The following is a 17,758-nucleotide window of genomic DNA, read 5'->3' as shown; positions in this document are numbered from 1 at the left end:
GGGTCCAGAGCCCCTTAAATGCATATGATGCTCACTGGGGTTCTACAGGACTTCTTCTTTTAAGTGCCTTCCGTGGTTTTGCCTTCTTCCCTGAACCCTACAATGACTAAGAGGAAGAGGAATAATCTGAAACAGAGTTGATGAATCCAGCCCAGTTCCAATTCCAGTTTGAGTAAACCCTCTTCACGTAAGCTCTTTCTGTGCCCTTAATCTCAAGATCCTCAAATCCAAGACCTCAGATAGACACTATTCCAAAGCTGAGAATACTGTTCCCTAGAAAGGTAAATAAATGATTCAAAGGCTTATAGCCAGAGGCCAGCCTGGCTCTCATCTTATGACTCAGAGAGCAGGGATAATTTTTGTTAGCTAACTTTCTAGGTGGTTAGAGGCACTTAGTGAACAGACAAGAAATGATACATGTGTCTGGAACTAACAAGATGCACACATAGAAGGTTGCACTATAATTAAAAACACATACATATTTTAGATTTCTATTATAATGGGACAGAAAATAATGGGGCTTTATTTAATGTTCCTATTCCAGCCTTTCCTATTATAGGCCCAGGGCCTGAAATACTTAGAAATCCAGCTACTGAGCAAACTTGCACCCCTGAGGACACACATGCTCTGGTTTCCTCCTTTGCCCACTTCCCGTCACCTCGCCAGTAGGGACAGTAAATCACATCTCAACGTTTGTTGTAATTGCTCTCTCTGTTTAAGCATACCGATTTAACTTTCAAGGCAACCATTTGCCATTCAAATAATAAATGAAATTGCTTACTATTTGCATATGTTCTAGAGTTTCCCAAGTCTTTTGCACTTGCTATCTTGTTGAATTGTCACTTCTGTGAAGTGGGCAGAGATAGATGTTATTGCCCTTATTCTAGCGATAAGAAGACTGATTGAGCGGTAAAAAAAAATTTCTCAGGGAAATATATTTGAAGTAGACTGTCACCAGGTGGTGGAAGGCAAGCAGATGATGTGTTTCTTTGACTGAGATTTCTACTATGGACACAAATGGGCCAAAGTCAGTGAAACTTAAAATATATATCTCATTATTTCAGGGAAAGTGCGTTTTGAACAACTTTTAAATAGCATACAGTTAAATTGTTCATAAGTACTTTCCTCAGAAATTTGTGTCTATTCATCACCATCTATTCTAACCTTAGTCTTCCCCCAGACTTGATTAGGCTGCTTTTGTAATCCATGCTGTATCCACTGACTTAAAGCCAGACTCCACCTAGGCCTAACCCCAGGTGCAACCTCTCTCTTTTCCCTTATTAGCTTTCTAGAAACAACTAAATACACAGCTTTCATTTCCTTTCCGGCGGCCCCCGTGCCCTAGCTGCAGGGCTCTGCTCTGTCTGGAGCTGCCTCTCCCTACGTGAAGGAAGCAGAGCTGACTGCTGACAGTCGCAGCGTCCCTCTACTTCTTCAGGCTAACACCACACAACTGCCACACCCACAACCATTTCCAATCCACGAAAGCTTTCTCCTGGCCTTGTTCTTTTCAGAGTATGGGGGAGAGTTTTCCCTCCTTTTCCTAATTCCTTCTTTGATTAGCAGCTGCAAGCCAGGTATTTCAACTGCAGAACATCTCTGAAGCCTGTTGCTACCAGTTACACAACATACAACTTTTAAACAACTCTGTCTGATACAAACTGTTCTGGCCAAAGAGTTTCTCTGGACTGATTTCTAAAATGGGTGATAGTCTTCCAGGACATAACATTTTATGCTGGGGTTTTCTTTCAACGGTGATTTAAATCATTGCATGACCCATTTATCCTTAAAAGCCCAACTTCTTTCCTGTTATGCAGCTCGGTTAAGTAATAGTTTCTAGCACAGTGATAGTGTAAGGGTCTCCTATGACTTCCAAAAAGCTCGAGTGCTTGTGCATTTGGTATTAGAAATCCTCATGGGATCGCTTTTAAGGGGAAGGCAGTAGGTAGGCGCACAGAAGAGCCAGTGAGTGGTCAGATATCTTTTTTAGTGGATTTTAGCTTTATTAAGACTTTTAACTTATTTCCCTGGAAGACTGTGTGAATGTCATCCAACCCACATTTCTCCTATTTACAATGGCAATTATCTGGAACTCGCTTACTTCTTTTTTCAGTTCTACAATGGTAAGCCGTTCATTATTTTCCCAGGCTCCACCTATTTGCCTTCTTGATATCTTGCTAGGCCCATGTCTCTGCACCTCTAGACCTGTACTATCCAATACAGTTGCTACATGTGGCTATTTGATTTCAAGTTCAATTAATTAAAATGAAATCAAACTGACAATTGATATCTTCAGTTACACTGGCCACATTTTTAAGAGCTCACTAGCCACACGTGGCTAGTTGCTGCTATACTAGACAGTGTAGACATAAAACTCTTCCACCATCATAGAAAGTTCTACTGGACAGCACTGCTGTAGACTGTATGACCCATAAGAACAGGGATTGTATCCGTCTTCCCTATGGTAGCACAGGGCCTTGAGTGTTTAGCATATAACACAACAATACTTATTGAATAAATAATCCACCCAGGAATATCCCTGTCTATTCCCAATGTGGGAAGGTGGAAAATGGAGCTTTAAAAAGAATCCCTCATTGGATAAAAAAAAGTGAGAGCCTAGCTAAAATGACAAGTGATAAATGTGAAACATGGACAGGAAGAATAGCCGTAAGACAAACATAAGCATTTGCCTATTCAGTAACTGCAAAACAGTTAATTGCCCACAAAGATTAAGTATCCATTCAGCACTTGGATTTAAAATTTTTTTCAAATCTGGCTACTTTATCAAAATGAGCATTTAAATCATTGATCTATCCAGCTCCTCGCCAGAGTTGTAACAAAGCAGCCTATCACTGGGGCTAAAGAATTCTCTAGACAGTTGTTCATTAATTCAATACTTGATTGAGTTCAATATGCAAAGATAAAAAACAAGAAAGTGGGGGCAGATATCACCAAGGTACCTACTACACAAAAACTTCTTTATATTCAGGCAGTCCCTAAAGAGAAAATGCATTCAACTTCAGGAGTTTACTTGTAAGTTGTTGGTTAAAATAATCTTTCCCATGGAAACAATGCCCCATGATGTGAGGCTTTGAGAGCAGCCTTCCAAAACCAATGTCATCCGTCCCATAGGTGACATAAACTCTTAGGACTGTATGTGTCACTGCTTCTGTGGGGAAGTACATTCAAAGTTCTAATCCAGAGTGTCCCTGCCTGCCTTAACTGCCTGGGGGTTTTGTGGCCTTAGGCCAAGAAGGCAAAAGGCCCAGTCGGGTAACAACCAAGATGGGGAGAAGCAGAGACCCAGAGTGAAGAGGTGGCAGGAGCTCTCAAGTAAGGAGTGGGGTGAGAGGGTGGTGAGAAGCAGAAATAGGGCATCTGGAAGATGCTAAGGAAAAGGTACAGGGCTTCCCTGGTGGCGCAGTGGTTGAGAGTCCGCCTGCCGATGCAGGGGACACGGGTTCGTGCCCCGGTCCGGGAAGATCCCACGTGCCGCGGAGCGGCTGGGCCCGTGAGCCATGGCCTCTGGGCCTGCGCGTCCGGAGCCTGTGCTCCGCAACGGGAGAGGCCACAACACTGAGAGGCCCGCGTACCGCAAAAAAAAAAAAGGTACAGCGGTAGGAAAAAAGGAATGAGAGGGGACATGCTTTTCCCCTTTAGTACCGCCTATCAAACGGCTATGACCTCCCTCTTCCTCACCGCCACCTAGCACCGCGATAAAACCCGGTTCTTTTAAGATAAAGAATCCTACTTTGACCTCAAGACTCCTTTGACTCCTCTCCTGTCTCAGCTGTCACCAGGCTGCCCCAGCCACATCAGCCCTCTATCAATCCCGCCTCAGATTTTCAAACATGCTGGAAGTTTCTTCATTTCCTTCTGGGGTGAATTAATGCTTATTCAACTTTCACATTTCAACTTTTATCGTTTCCTCAAGAAAATCCTCCTTGAACCCCCGGATGAGGTTCAATTTCTCCTATTTCCTGTACTCGTGGCATCATGTACTTTTCCCTCATTGCATTTATCAGAGCCGTGATTTTACATCTGTTCATGTAATTGTTTGATTAAAGGGTATTTTTTCCTCTCGAGTCTAGACTGTGAGCTCCAGGAGGGCTATTTCCAGGTTCTATTTCTTTCACCACCATGTTCTTAATGTCTTGTCTAGTGCATGGCACATAGTAGATATTCACTAAATATGTATTGAGTGAATGCATGAATAAACTAATGCAATGCAATGAGGAGGGCTGGTTCTCAGGCTTTATATGAGGGACGTTAGGGGTTAGCCCTCCCTGCTGATGGAGGAATGAGCAAAGAGGGGCAATGTTTATCTGGACACCCAGCTGTTCATAAATAAGGGGTGACCACAAGTGAGAAATGGCCTGTCTTTATTTGAAAGTTAAAATGTTTATGCAATTCAGTATGTTTTTCCACTCTTTCTCTCAAGCCATCCTCCTTTCCTTTCATATGTGATTTATTCTAAGAGGCTTGGACTGAATTTGAGTGTAATTGAGAAGACAGGAGGTTCTGTCCTCCAACAGAACACACACTTCCTCTCCTTAAAAGAGAAAGATACTTTAGAAAGCTCAACTGTGCAGAGAACACTCGATTTAGAATTGTCAGGGAAAAAAGGAATCAAATCAGAAAGTAGCCTCTTTGCCTTACTTTCACAGTTACAATTGAATCACAGCAGATCAAGAAAATAAATGTGCCTAATTGTAAAGCTTGTAGGACCTCGAGGGTTTTCATGACAGGGAGCACTTGTCTTCCTAAATGGGATTCACTCTAACGGGGTTAACCGCTAAGAACACACTAGTGTTGACACTTGGTGCTTCTGACCCTAAGGGGTTAAAATGGAATATGGCAACTTTTAAAATTTTGTTGTGTCCTGCTAAAGTCAAAAAGAATTGCTTGTAAAGTCAGAAAATGTCATCATTTTGTACTTTCCCTGACCCCAGCACCTAAAAATACAAAATGCTGGAATTTCTAGAGCAGGTGACTTGGGGAAAAAACGAAACAAAACAAAACAAAACTTAAAGAGGGCTAATTGTTTAAGGTCTAAATGGAGTCCATAGAAGAAGACATAAATAGCTGTCTCTCCAAGTGACCCAGCCTGCATAAAGGTGGACGCACAATTCATTTGAAAGACTGTCTCTGCATTTTTCCTCTAAGTTTAAAGAAAAACATCTCATGTTCAGCATAATGGTTAATAGTATCTTGGCCACCTTCTGTCTACAAGTTGAGTTAATTTTACTCTGATCCTCATTCTGAGCACAAGGAGGATTTTATATTACGTATCAACCTTTGCTAGGACCCTAAGATAGTCTTTAAGTCTTGGAGAAAGTACTGTCTCCTCTTTGAACAGATTTTTCCCACCACTTGTCAAAGCCAGAGAAGGTGGCGGTGGATTTAGAAAAGGCTGCACCTGTTCATGTATAAACCATTGCTGCTACCTTGGACTTACCTTTCACAGTTTAACTTTTCCCCTTTGATATGTATTCCACTTCTTAGTTTAAATGCACATTTCAAAACACTTCCTTTGGGTTCTAGCATGAAGGAAATTGATCACTCTTCAACCAGTGTGTTTTTAATTGACTTCCTTCTTCCTGGCTAGGAAATTAACTTTCAGTCCTCTTTTATTTGATCTTTTAAGCAGGGTATCTGACACCTTTCCAGACAACAAGATTTCATGAGACCCTAAATGCCATAGATTTTACCTGATAGAGGCTCCAAATTCCCACACAACTTTTAAAGACAATTGAGCTTTAAAATTTACAATTGTGGGGCTTCCCTGGTGGCGCAGTGGTTGAGAGTCTGCCTGCCAATGCAGGGGACACGGGTTCGAGCCCTGATCTGGGAGGATCCCACATGCCGCGGAGCAACTGGGCCCGTGAGCCACAACTACTGAGCCTGCGCGTCTGGAGCCTGTGCTCCGCAACAAGAGAGGCCGCGGAGAGGCCCGCGCGTGACCCCCGCTCGCCGCAACTGCAGAAAGCCCTCGCACAGAAACGAAGACCCAACACACCCAAAAATAAATAAATAAATAAATAAATTTTTTTAAAAAGATTTACAATTGAGATCTAGCTGCAAATCATATTGACTGACATGGGTGTCAGTAATATATTGAAATGGCCAGCTACTGCCTCAGTTCCCCCTGCAAGTTGCAAGGCATTCTTTAAAAATCCATCGCCTTCTTCCTGTGCAGAGTTGCCCGAAGTGGGTATCTGTTGCCTGAACTCTGAAAGTATTTATTTTCAGCCTCATATCAGTTGTTTTTATTCCCATTAAAATGGAAATCTACTGTTTGAACTAAGAAGGATCAACAATGTCTGAGAAAAACTCTGCCTGAATATTTCACAGTCCACTGCAAGAGGTGGTTGTTATTCATGCTGGTCGTTTGCCAAACTGCCACCTGGGCAACTAACTTGGTGACCGAACAGGTGATAATGTTCTCACAGTCCCCCAGAAAACACACCGGCACTCAGACTGCCACACTGCAATTCCTTGACTTCAAGTGCTCTAAGGATTTTCCTGTTGTTCATGTGGTTACATAGTCCACCGTGAAGTAAACAAGCTCTAGAATCCCAGCTTGCAGGCTGCAAAGGGAGGGTTTACTTCTCGGAAGAAATCTCTCCTTTAAATCCCGGAACATAGTATAGTTATGACTCCAGGGAGTTATGCTACCTAAAATAGCCTATTTTCCTAAAAAGGAAACTTCCTAGATTTTCTTTGGATATATTCTTCACCAGGGGGAAATTTTGTGACTGTCCTCTTGGATTCCTCCATAATGTCGTCTCAACCAGTCACAGAAGTACATTTGGAGACACCACACACACACACACACACACACACACACACATACACACACACACACACACACACACTTCGCTTGCACATCTACTCTGACTTCTCCCGAAGGTAAAATTTTTCACGGAAACAAAATTTTTCTTAGTAATCAATTTCCTGGAATGAATTAAATTTATTAGCATCCTCTTCCTCAAATGCTGCTTCCTTTTTCTTGCCAACATTCTGTCCTATAATCCATTTTTAAGACACAAAGACTTTTTTTTTTTTGCTCTCCTACTTTCTTTTACTATAATTTCCTTCTTGTTTCCATCTTCCAGATCATGTATTCAGTTTGGTTTTTAAATAGTATTTGGGGAATAAAGGGTCAGTTGGGGAACAGGAACAGGGTTTCCACTTGTCATGTTTGTAAGAAGAAAAGATGAAGCCAAATGAAAATTGTAAGATCTGTTACTGTAGTCCATCAGTGATTTTCCCCTGACCAAGTGTAATACTTCAAAATTCCTCCCTCCCTGACACATTGCAGGTGCCACAGTTTAGATTTAACAATGAAAATCCATTTCTTTTCTAGTTCCACAGCAAAGACATCACAAAAGATAGAGTTATCATGAGCTAATTACAGTCCTTGAAAATTACCTTTGTGCTTTGCAAATATGCATTTTTTTTCTTTGCTGGTGATGAAGAAGTTGGCAGTTTAAATAAAAAACACTATTTAAAGTAACAGAGTACAGTTATGTAACCTTTTCACATAAATCACACAATAACTCTTTGTACTTTGTTTAAAAAAAAAAAAAGAACTGCAGTGCTTGTTAAAAAGATTTATTTATATAATAATCTATGCAAAGGACTTTTTTTCCCCTTTTTTTGAAAGTGGGATGTTCTTTTTTTTAACCTCTGGAAGTTGCAGACTAGAGGGCAGGAATATCATCCAATCACCATTTTTAGTTGCACACATTCCAGCTACTAAAGACTCCAATTCAAGGAGGGTTTGGCATTACCACACATGTCTTTATTTCCAAGTACACAGAAGACTTAAGGAATAGTCTGTGCCTGCTAAATAAATAGAAATGTAGAGTCAAAATCCAATCCAAGATAAGGGTTCCTTTGCATCCAGAAACCACACCAAGACCTAGGCTCATTTTTCTCAGTTTTTCAGGAATGCTATTTCTTCCAGTATGCTTGATGACTGAGGGTAGTAAAATCCATGGGGCCATTGAGGCCCTAGAGTTTCTCCACTGAATCTCCACAGAATTCTTCCATCAGGTCTTTGCTCCCCCACTCAGCTTCCTTCCCATGCTCATTTGCTCCCTTTAACCTTATTCCCCGATTTAAACCTAGAAACAGTCGTCTTTCATTATTAAAATATTGTCCTTACCATTTAAAAATATCCTCCATATAAAATGTCTTGACTTCAAATTGATCTTATCACTGGTCAGTCCACTCTGAAGAGCCAGGGCCATACATAAGTGGCTAAATGCTAAGCTTGGCTGAAACTGACCCACTTAATCCTCAGTCCAGAGGATCACTGCAGGAAGAGTGATCTTTTCATGGAGATAAACCCAGTAGAGGCATTTTATTGGTCAAATATATCTATTCTAACTCTTGCTGAACAGTGGGGATTCTGAAGACAGGGAAACCCACAAGGGCTTTCTTGTGTGTCCTTATCTCTCATTGAGATGCTGACCTAACTTTTAAAAGCTATCTCCATGGAAAATTCTGGGCTCCACTCCAAAACCAACCAGTAGGAGGTGGCTCTCTTAATCAGTGGCTGTGTTCCGTCTTTATATAAACAGGTTAAGCCAGCTGCCAGAGCCTCTGCAACCAATTCCAGCTCACATTACCCTCGGCTGGAAAGATGGGCCTGAACCAAAGCTACTTTAGGAAAGCAGAGAACTCTCACCTCTCCCAGGTTATAGCAAAAGACCTGGTGGCCATATATGGTACCAGAGTCATCAGCAATCTTATCAATACTTCTGTTCAAGACTGTTGGGGTGGGATTTGATTAACTGGAGAGATATCCTCTCACCAGCTAATCCACGAAGGGCCCTCATTGCCCAGGATGGAACTCAGAATGTCAGTTTGTAGAATCAACAGGCATGACTAATACTGAAAAGGCACCACTGACAAAATCTGTTACTTTCCTCAGACATCCACTTCTCTGCTTTGACCCTGAGGATGTTCCTCAAAATGATGTTACACCAAAGTTGCCACAAGCCACATGGAATGAAACCTAAATAACCGGAAATAATAAAACAGGCTTCTGAGCTACACTTACAGATGTTGGCCAAAAATAATCATGTCATGTGCCTATAAAATTTGAAACTTGAACATGGTTTACTCATTATACCAGAAGCATTAAAAGAAATAAAGCAAACAAACAAAGAGAAACCTTCCCATACAGTGTGTTCTTGTATTCGTGAAGAATTCTGCTTACATTAATCATTATAATGGTAATAATTAGGAATTCTGGACCTCGCTCCTGAAAGAAATGCTTTCCCAGAGAAAGGATTTTAACATGCTATCCCACTGATTTAAAATCACTGAATTAAGGCCACTGGTTTATAGGTCAAGCCATATTTGAATGACTTAGAAAAACTTTCTCTTTCACTACCAGAGTTGAAAGCAAAGTGTGTTAGGCCCTTATGCTGATCTGATTTTCAAGCACATACAATAGCTACTGCAATTCCAGGAGGATCCCTCTGTTTTTTTATTTTGACAGCATGACACTATGGGAGCTGAGCTTTTCAGGTGTTAAGGAGGATTTGTTATAAGAAAATGATTATAATAGGATTGAATGTAATTGAAAGTCAAAGTACAGTAGCCACACAGTGTATCAGAGAGTGTCAAAACTTGCAGTGAGGGTGGAGTGCCTTTTGCTAAGTAAACAACAAAAGTGGAGAGAGAAGAAAATATTCTATGCAGGACAGGATCTACAAGGTTGGCCACCTTGATCAGCCTGCCCTACCACAGCAGGACCAAAGCCACAAGAGCTACAGAGCTTCATGGCAAAAGGGGCCATGAAGAGCTGCAACCTCCCCATCCCCACTAGAATGTTTTGAAAACAAGTTATATAATAATCTGAATTCTTATCTCGAACTTGACAGGCAATAACCATTGGCTCTCCGAGGCTCCGGGAGGGAAAGGCCCATCCCTGAGTCGTTGCTCTGGCCCTTCTAGTCCCAGGAGCTAGTGTCACTCTGAGTCTGTCCACGCCTTTGCTAAGGTTTGCCGAAATGGGCGGCCATGAGTACATGCCAGACGAGAACTGGCCAGCTCCCGGAGCGCTTCACCCCTTTTCTTAACAATGCCATTCTCTCTCTAAGAACGACAGGTTTATCAAGCATGAGAACACTTTTCCATGGTGATAGGCCCATGAAGAATGCAGGTAACATAACTATTTCAGGTGTCATTAGATCATTATAAGCTCTTAAGATCAGAACTTGGTGGCAGCCAGCAGAAGTGGGAGAATAACAATATATGTCCTCCTCTCTATCCTCATAGGTCCTTTTTTTCCCCCCTAAACTTGCTTTCCTGCCATTTCAGTAGGTCATGAGGCCATCTTGATCAAAACTTTAATTAGTAGCTATGTTTTGCTTGCTACCTACGACTCTATAGATGGGCAGAAGCAGAACCTGAAGTGTAAGGCCATATTCATCTTAGAGAAAGAACTGGAGAACATTCCTTCCAATCATTGCTGCTAGTTCTTTACTGCTGCGGCCTCCCATAATAGCCTTTGGAGAAGAGAGACATCAGTGCAGGCAGGACCAGGAACTTACTATGGTTGCTATTAGTATTAATATTATGTATGCATATATTGTACTTCTGAAGCTCTAAAGTGATTTACAAACAACACGACGGCAAATGAAATGCATGAACTTGTGAGTCAGGTTTTTGAGGTGCTTTTTCTCCACACCAAGTGCATTGCTACCTGCATTCCCAATATCTATCAGAAATTTAAGCATCACTACATTTTTTTTAATAAGAAGCGTTTTTTTTCTTCTAATTTTTGCTGCCTCCGAATCATGAATGGTCATTTTAGAAAAGTCATATCACACAAGGCATTTGCTCTCCTCCTTTCTGCCTAGGTCCTTCGTATTTTTAAATTTGGGGGGCGCCAACATGTACCGTCCTTTCCCCTTTGTGGGGTTTCACTTTTATTTCTATGCTCACAAATTCTCTCGACACACCAATATAAAGGACAATAGTGAAAAATAAATGTGAATAAGTACAAACATCACTAGTCAGCCAGCCCTGGACAGCTTATCTATTTTTTTAAGTTAGAGTTGGCATTTTGAACACGTTTTTATACTTATATCTGCATATATGTTTCCAGTGATTTGGGAATTCATAATATTTTGTCCTAAATCATGATGTCATTCTAAGAAGACTGTGTTCAAGGGAACCATAGAGCCACGCTATTTAGAGCTCCTTATCCCCCAGATCAATGACAGAAAACCATATTACAGCAGAGGAGTTGTCTCTACAAAGCAGATAATCAACTAATTACATGTTTTGATTAAAATATCAAAACATGTTATTTTTGATATTTTAGAATTTTCATTTATTCTGCTGGGTTACCATGAGCTATGCAGTGACAATCTCACTAAAGTACTAAATGTGAAGGTACACTACTGACAAAACTAATTTGTATGACCCGACATAGAAATTCAAACATTCACTGTAGCTTTCTCTGTAGACTTTCCTGTTGTTTATTACAGCTCTTCCAATTTGAGCACATTTCTTTCATTGCAAACCTGCTTCCTCAAGCCCCATATAGGATTATCCTATATTAAACACAAACGTGGCTTCCATTTCAGAATCCTTAATAAAAAAGCTCTATCATAAACCACTTGTTTCTTTGATCACATTTCAACCTGCTTTCTTTCATGCTCCATGAACTTTAACCTCAGTTAATTCTGCTTTGTTACTTGTGCACATTCTCGCTGCGAAGAATTCTTACCTGCCAGTTCTTCTGTTGGTGGGCAACCCACCACTCAACAGCGGCCAGATGTCCTCCTTCTCTTCCTTCACTCTCTCCAGGAAAGCACTCTCTTCTGAGAAATACGTATGGTCAAATCCAAAATCAACTTGAGTTTGTTCACTGTTTTGCATTTTAGAATGATCATAACCTGAAATTATAATATGGATTTTAGTCTCCAAATTTTAAAATGAACATCATGATGCATTTGTGAATATTTAGTATCATAATAATTTCACAAATATTCAAGATGTTCTTCTGTTGGTCCAAGTAAAAATGCTATCCTGCACCCCCTGTGAACTTAGGCAAAACCATGTGACCTGCACTAGCCAATGAAATGAATAAAACACACTGTGCAGTTTATGATTATGATGAGCAGATCTTCACCCCAACCCCGACAACTCGCACTGACTTATAACTCAAGTAAATCTTTAGGGTCGTTTGTTGTCACAGCATAACCTCTATTCTCCTGACTAATTAACTTACAGATGGTAATCTGTCCTTTCACTTAGCATCATTTCAGGGCTCGTTTTTATAATAACATTGTTGCTATGTTCCAAAGCTTTCAAGTTTTTTATCACTTATTTTCAAATTTTTCTTTTTTTTCAGGTTACCACTTTCAAGTCTCAAATGGAAAACCTAAAACATGAAGCAGAAAAGTGATTCCATCAGCATTTTCCTAACAATCATTATCAAAGGCAGAATTAGAACAGATCTGATGTCTGGCTAGTGCCCTCTCCTCTGAACCAGAAATTACAAAGAAATTCAGGTTACAACCCAGTTAGAGGGATAGTCATAGAGGCATCGACTATTAAAGCTGGAAGAGCTTCAGAGTTCACCTGATCCGGGAACCTTATTTTAAGAGAAAGATTCTAAAGTCAATGTGTTTAAATGAGGGTCTCAACTAAGACCACATACCACCTAGTTAGAGACTGGAGAGTACAAAATCTCAGGTCCCTTATGTCAGTGTTTCTCTTTGATAAAATATATACTCCTAATAAAAGGAAACTTCTTGAGGATTCTGAGAACATGCAGACATATTCTTATATCTATTCCTAGATATCAGATTAAGAAACTTAATCCATAATCTTTGGATATATCATCTTTCAGATCTGTGTTATTGTTATAAAAATGTTTTGCCTGGAAAACTGGATAACCACATGCAGAAAAATGAAATTGTACTGCTATCTTACACCACTCACAAAAATTAACTCAAAATGGATTAAAGACTTAAATGTAAGTCTTTAAAATTCCCAGAAGAAAACATAGGGGAAAATCTCTTTGACATAGGTCTTGGCAATTTTTTTTTTTTTTTTTTTTTGGATATAACACTAAAAGCACAAGCAACAAAGGCAAAAATAAATAAGTGAGACTCCATAAAACCAAAAAGCTTCTGCACAGCTAAAGAAACACCCAACAAAATGAAAACACAGCCTATTGAATGGGAGAAAATATTTGCAAGCCATATATCTGATAAGGGGTTAACACCCAAAATATATAAAGAACTCATACAACTCAAAAGCAAAAACACACAAACAATCTGATTTTAAAATGGGCAGAGGACCTGAATAGCCATTTTTCAAAAGAAGACATACAGATGGCCAACCGATACACAAAAAGATGCTCAAGGTCACTAATCATCAGGGAAATGCAAATCAAAACCACAATGAATTATCACCTCACACCTGTTAGAATGGCTATTATCAAAATGACCATAGTTAACAAGTGTTGGCAAGATGGGGATAATAGGGAACCCTTGTGCACTGTTGGTGGGAATATAAACTGGTGCAGCCACTACGGAAAACAGTATGGAGGTTCTTCAAAAAATTGCAAATAGAACTATCATATGATCCAGCAATTCCACTTCTGGGTATTTATGGAAAGAAAACAAAAACACAAATTCAAAAAGATATATGCATCTCCATGTTCACTGCAGTATAATTTACAATAATCAAGATAGGGAAAAAACCTAAGTGTCCATCAATGGATGAATGGATAAAGAAGATATGCTAAATATGTAAAATGCAATATTTTCACCCATGAGAAAAAAAAGAAATCTTGCCATTTGCAACAACATGGATGGACCTTGAACATGTTATGCTAAGTGGAATAAGCCAGACAGAGAAAGACAAATAGTGTATAACACTGATATGTGGAATCTAAGAATATCCAAACTTGAATAAACAGAGAGTAGAATGGTGGTTACCAGGGCCTGAGAGGTAGAGAAAATGAGGAGATGGTCAAGGAATATAAATTTCCAGTTAGAAGATAAATAAGTTCTAGGGGTCTAATGCACCACCTTGTGATTATAGATAACAGTACTGTACTATATACTCAAAAGTTGCTAAAAAAGTAGATCTTAAATGTTCTCACCACAAGAAGAAATGGTAATTATGTGACATGATGAAGGTGTTAGCTAAAATTACAGTGGTAATCATATTGCAACACACCAGTGTATTAAATCAACATGGGACACACGTTAAAGTTACACAATGTTATATGGCAATTATATCTCAATAAAGTTTAAAAGTTTTGCCTTTATAACAAGTAAGATGACTATTAAAATTAATTATTGAAACAAAAGCCAAAAAAAAAAAAAAGAGTTCTTCTGGAACTTCCAATCCCTGAAAATCCTTGGATTCCAGTTGAGAAATACTACATAAGAATCTCTCAGCAATGTGATGTTGGATTCCCTCATCTTTGTATCTTTAGCACCCAGCCCAGCACCTGGGACAGAGTAGGTGTTAATATGTATAAGTGGAATAAATGTTTCTCCTTGTACTGCCCAGTTCAATTCTCTTTTCAGCATATCATGCCAAAGTTAATAACAAATGGATGTGGTCTCTGTTAACAAATCACCTGATGAGCTGGCCCTGTACCAATCTAACTGATTTCTTTGTTGACACTCTTACGAGACACTGAGTAAAATCAGTGAAGAAAGGTTCTAGTGTATGTTTATAACAAGTTAGAGGAAAAGCTCATTATCTTCAATGAGTAGAAACACCCCTTCCCAATATACACACACTCCAATTCCGAACCTGCCATCTCCACTAACTCTGGAGATTAAGTCATTCTTCAAAAGGCATGTTCCCATCCTCCAGGACAGTTAGTCACTGTCCAAGATGAAACTCCCTGTCCCAAGATGAGGACATATATGCTATGTGCCAGACACTGTACATGGACTGGTTCCACCAATGGCTCTATGTCTCCAGAGAAAGAAACAAAAGTTTACAAATCTAAAAGTAAGTAAGTTGTCCAGGCTTTTTAGCTAGAAGATAGTAAAGGAGGGCTTTGAACCCAAATCTAAGAGCAAAGAGAGTGACAGCATTACCCCTAAGACACTTTATGCAAAGCTGCTTCATTTTATGACCCCTCAGATGCAGCTCTTGGGGGAACTGTGACATGACCACCATCCCTACAAGGAGGAAGACTTTGTTCCTAAGATCATCACTGGCACTTCACTCTCATTCCTACCAGGTCAATAGTGAAAGGACAACAGAGAAGAGAATGACTACCTCTAATCATAAAGCATCAGAAATTCAGAAACTTGCTCTTCTGGCTCTTATAATTGTTGTGTGGGGGAAGGTAAACTCAGTTGTTAGCCTAATGAGAATGTAGACTTTTGCTGTTCTGGAACTATTTAAAGGCTGCTTTCTGATTTCAGTGGTAAAGTACCTTGAAGTCCTACTTTCAAGTGTAAGTGGGAGGGAGTTGAATTGGCACCAAAAAACCCAAACAAACAAACAACTCCCCCCGCCCCCAGAAGTTATCAGTCTTCTGGTCAACCTTTATCAGGTAGAAGGAAAGCTTTGAGGCTTACACCAAACTATCTTTGGAGACTCAGTTTCCAAAATTTCATATAATTCACCCTACACCAGTCCCCAGGAGAACTTCCGATACTGAAAAACAGACAACCTAAATTAGAAGGAGGATGATGTAAGCAGGTTCCTCTCTGCTCAGTATTTTTAACATTCCTCTTCCTCTTGAGGCTACCTTTCTGTTTCTCAGCACGGATTTGAAGAAATTGGGGTGGAGTCAGGTGGTGGAACTCATTAGAAGTTGCAAGTAATTTAAGTACATCAGCACGAGAAATTGATATTAAAAATAGAAGTTTTCCACACTGAAAATTTAGATTAAAAAAAATGAACTGTATTTAAAAAAAACATTTTTTCCCTGCAATTATTAAAGGGAAGTTGAAATAATAACATGACTTCAAACCATTCTTGCAGACCTGGTATTTCCACTTGTTCTACTGTTTGATCTCCACTGCAGTAAGGAAGCACTTCACAGATGTACTCTTTTCTCCAACAATCTTATTTCCTAGCACTTCCTTCTAATGGATTTCCGCACAGCAAATTTATCAAGACATTCTAACACAGGCTGCCTTTCATGTGGTGAGAAGGAGAGACCCTTAAGGAAAGGAGAACAATCAGGAAGCAAACAGATTTATGCTGGAAGCAAGCAAAAGGCAAAGGACAGGAAGAAATTCAGGAGACCTGGATCTCGAGGAGCCCATCAACAGCCAACCACAGAGGACACAGCTCAATGAGCATGGAGGTCGATAACAACCACAACCATAGCAACATGGCTTGTCCTTCCCACTGCCAGGCTTCCTTAAACTCATTATGGCAGTTCATCTTCACGATAACCTAGGAATAGATACTATCATTATATCTATTTCGTACGTCAGGAAACTGAGGCCTAGATATATTGCCTGCTTGCTTGTGCTCAAACAGCCAATAAGTAGAAAGGAGAGACTTAAAACCTAGTCTGAACGTTATTTGTATGCTCGGTTGATAACCTTAATACAACAGAAAATTCATCAGTCCCTCAGGTTCATTGATGAACTTAAAGAGTCCATAATTCCTTTGAAACGTTCAGGAAATATTATGTGTAGTTTTGTTTTTCAGAAGAAAGTGTCTGCAGGCTTCATCAGATTCTCAAACAGGTTCTGTGGTGCAAAGTGGGGTCTGTGCTATACAGAGAGTGTTTGGAGGCTAGTTCCTCTCTAGCTGTAGGATTTTGCACTGGCAGTGCATAACCTCTGAATCTCCATTTCAGATTTCTAAGGTCTCTTCCATCTTTAAAATGTTCTGTTATCTTAAATGTCCTAAGGAATAGTCAAGAAGTACGACAATCTTTCCTTCCATCTTTCACGACTCCCGCCCCACCCTACATGCACCCCCCAGCTTTACACTCCTACCCGCTTCTAGATCACCTGTTTTTGTCACTCCCACTATTGGACAAAATATATCCAACTGCCCCAAGCGTTCTTCATAGCCTTTCCAAATACTGGTTATATGATGCATGGAGTATGAGTCAGGCTAGGGGGAAAGGGGGGCCTCTTTTTAAGTTTATATGTAACTGTGAGAGCATCCAAGCATGTGCTGGCATGCCAGCCCTGTGTTTAAAAAAAAAAACAAAAACTGTTAGCAATAATGTTTTTCTGTTCAAAAGGGGTTTAGGGCCACCAGAACCCTTGAGAGTGGCTCGTGTAATGGGGAAGGGCGCACATGCTGGGGGAGATGGGGGGCCCTGTAACCCACAACCATTTCTCCACCTTAAATTTCTGCTACAAAAATGTTCTCCAGCCCCATCCCCTCTGAAGTCGAAAGCTCCGGTTTAAATTCCTTACTTGGAAGGTCATTTATTCCCTCATAGCCAAAAAGCCTGTTTGCTTTTGTCTTCCCACTTGCTTTCAAATGAAAATATCAGACCACAGACCATCTTGCTTCCCCAGTTCAAAAATTAATTACATCATGTCCAGGAGTGAAGGTTGTTGAAAGTTATTAATGTAGTAGCTGGGAACACTCTGCATTCCAATAGCTTTTACATTCATGCACAGATGCTTGTTCTCAGCCTGACCTTATCAGTAGTTCTGGATGGTGGGGGGCAAAAACCACGGTCACATATCATCCACTTTAGTCCCTCACTGTGCTCATTCAAAAGCCCATTGTCAGGCACATTTTTATGATCGTAAAG

At 40.2% G+C, this 17,758-nt stretch overlaps 1 protein-coding gene across 3 annotated transcripts in view; it reads right to left on the bottom strand.

Annotated features, from left to right (window-relative positions):
* The window catches only part of LOC307195353 (uncharacterized protein), a gene marked incomplete at its 3' end in the record, with an annotated part of 113,344 nt that overhangs the window by 69,003 nt on the left and 26,583 nt on the right, over window positions 1–17,758 (bottom strand). For all 3 annotated transcript variants that reach the window (XM_079939430.1, XM_079939428.1, XM_079939429.1), the window contains exon 4: window positions 11,759–11,927. In XM_079939430.1, the coding sequence (XP_079795556.1) occupies window positions 11,759–11,927 (169 nt within the window). The remainder of the gene's footprint in view (window positions 1–11,758; window positions 11,928–17,758) is intronic.

This window comes from Stenella coeruleoalba, assembly GCF_951394435.1.
Source record: "Stenella coeruleoalba genome assembly, chromosome: 12".
NCBI classification, from domain to species: Eukaryota; Metazoa; Chordata; class Mammalia; order Artiodactyla; family Delphinidae; genus Stenella; species Stenella coeruleoalba.
The sequence above is the reverse complement of the archived record's forward strand: the minus strand, read 5'-3'. Positions and strand labels throughout refer to the sequence as shown.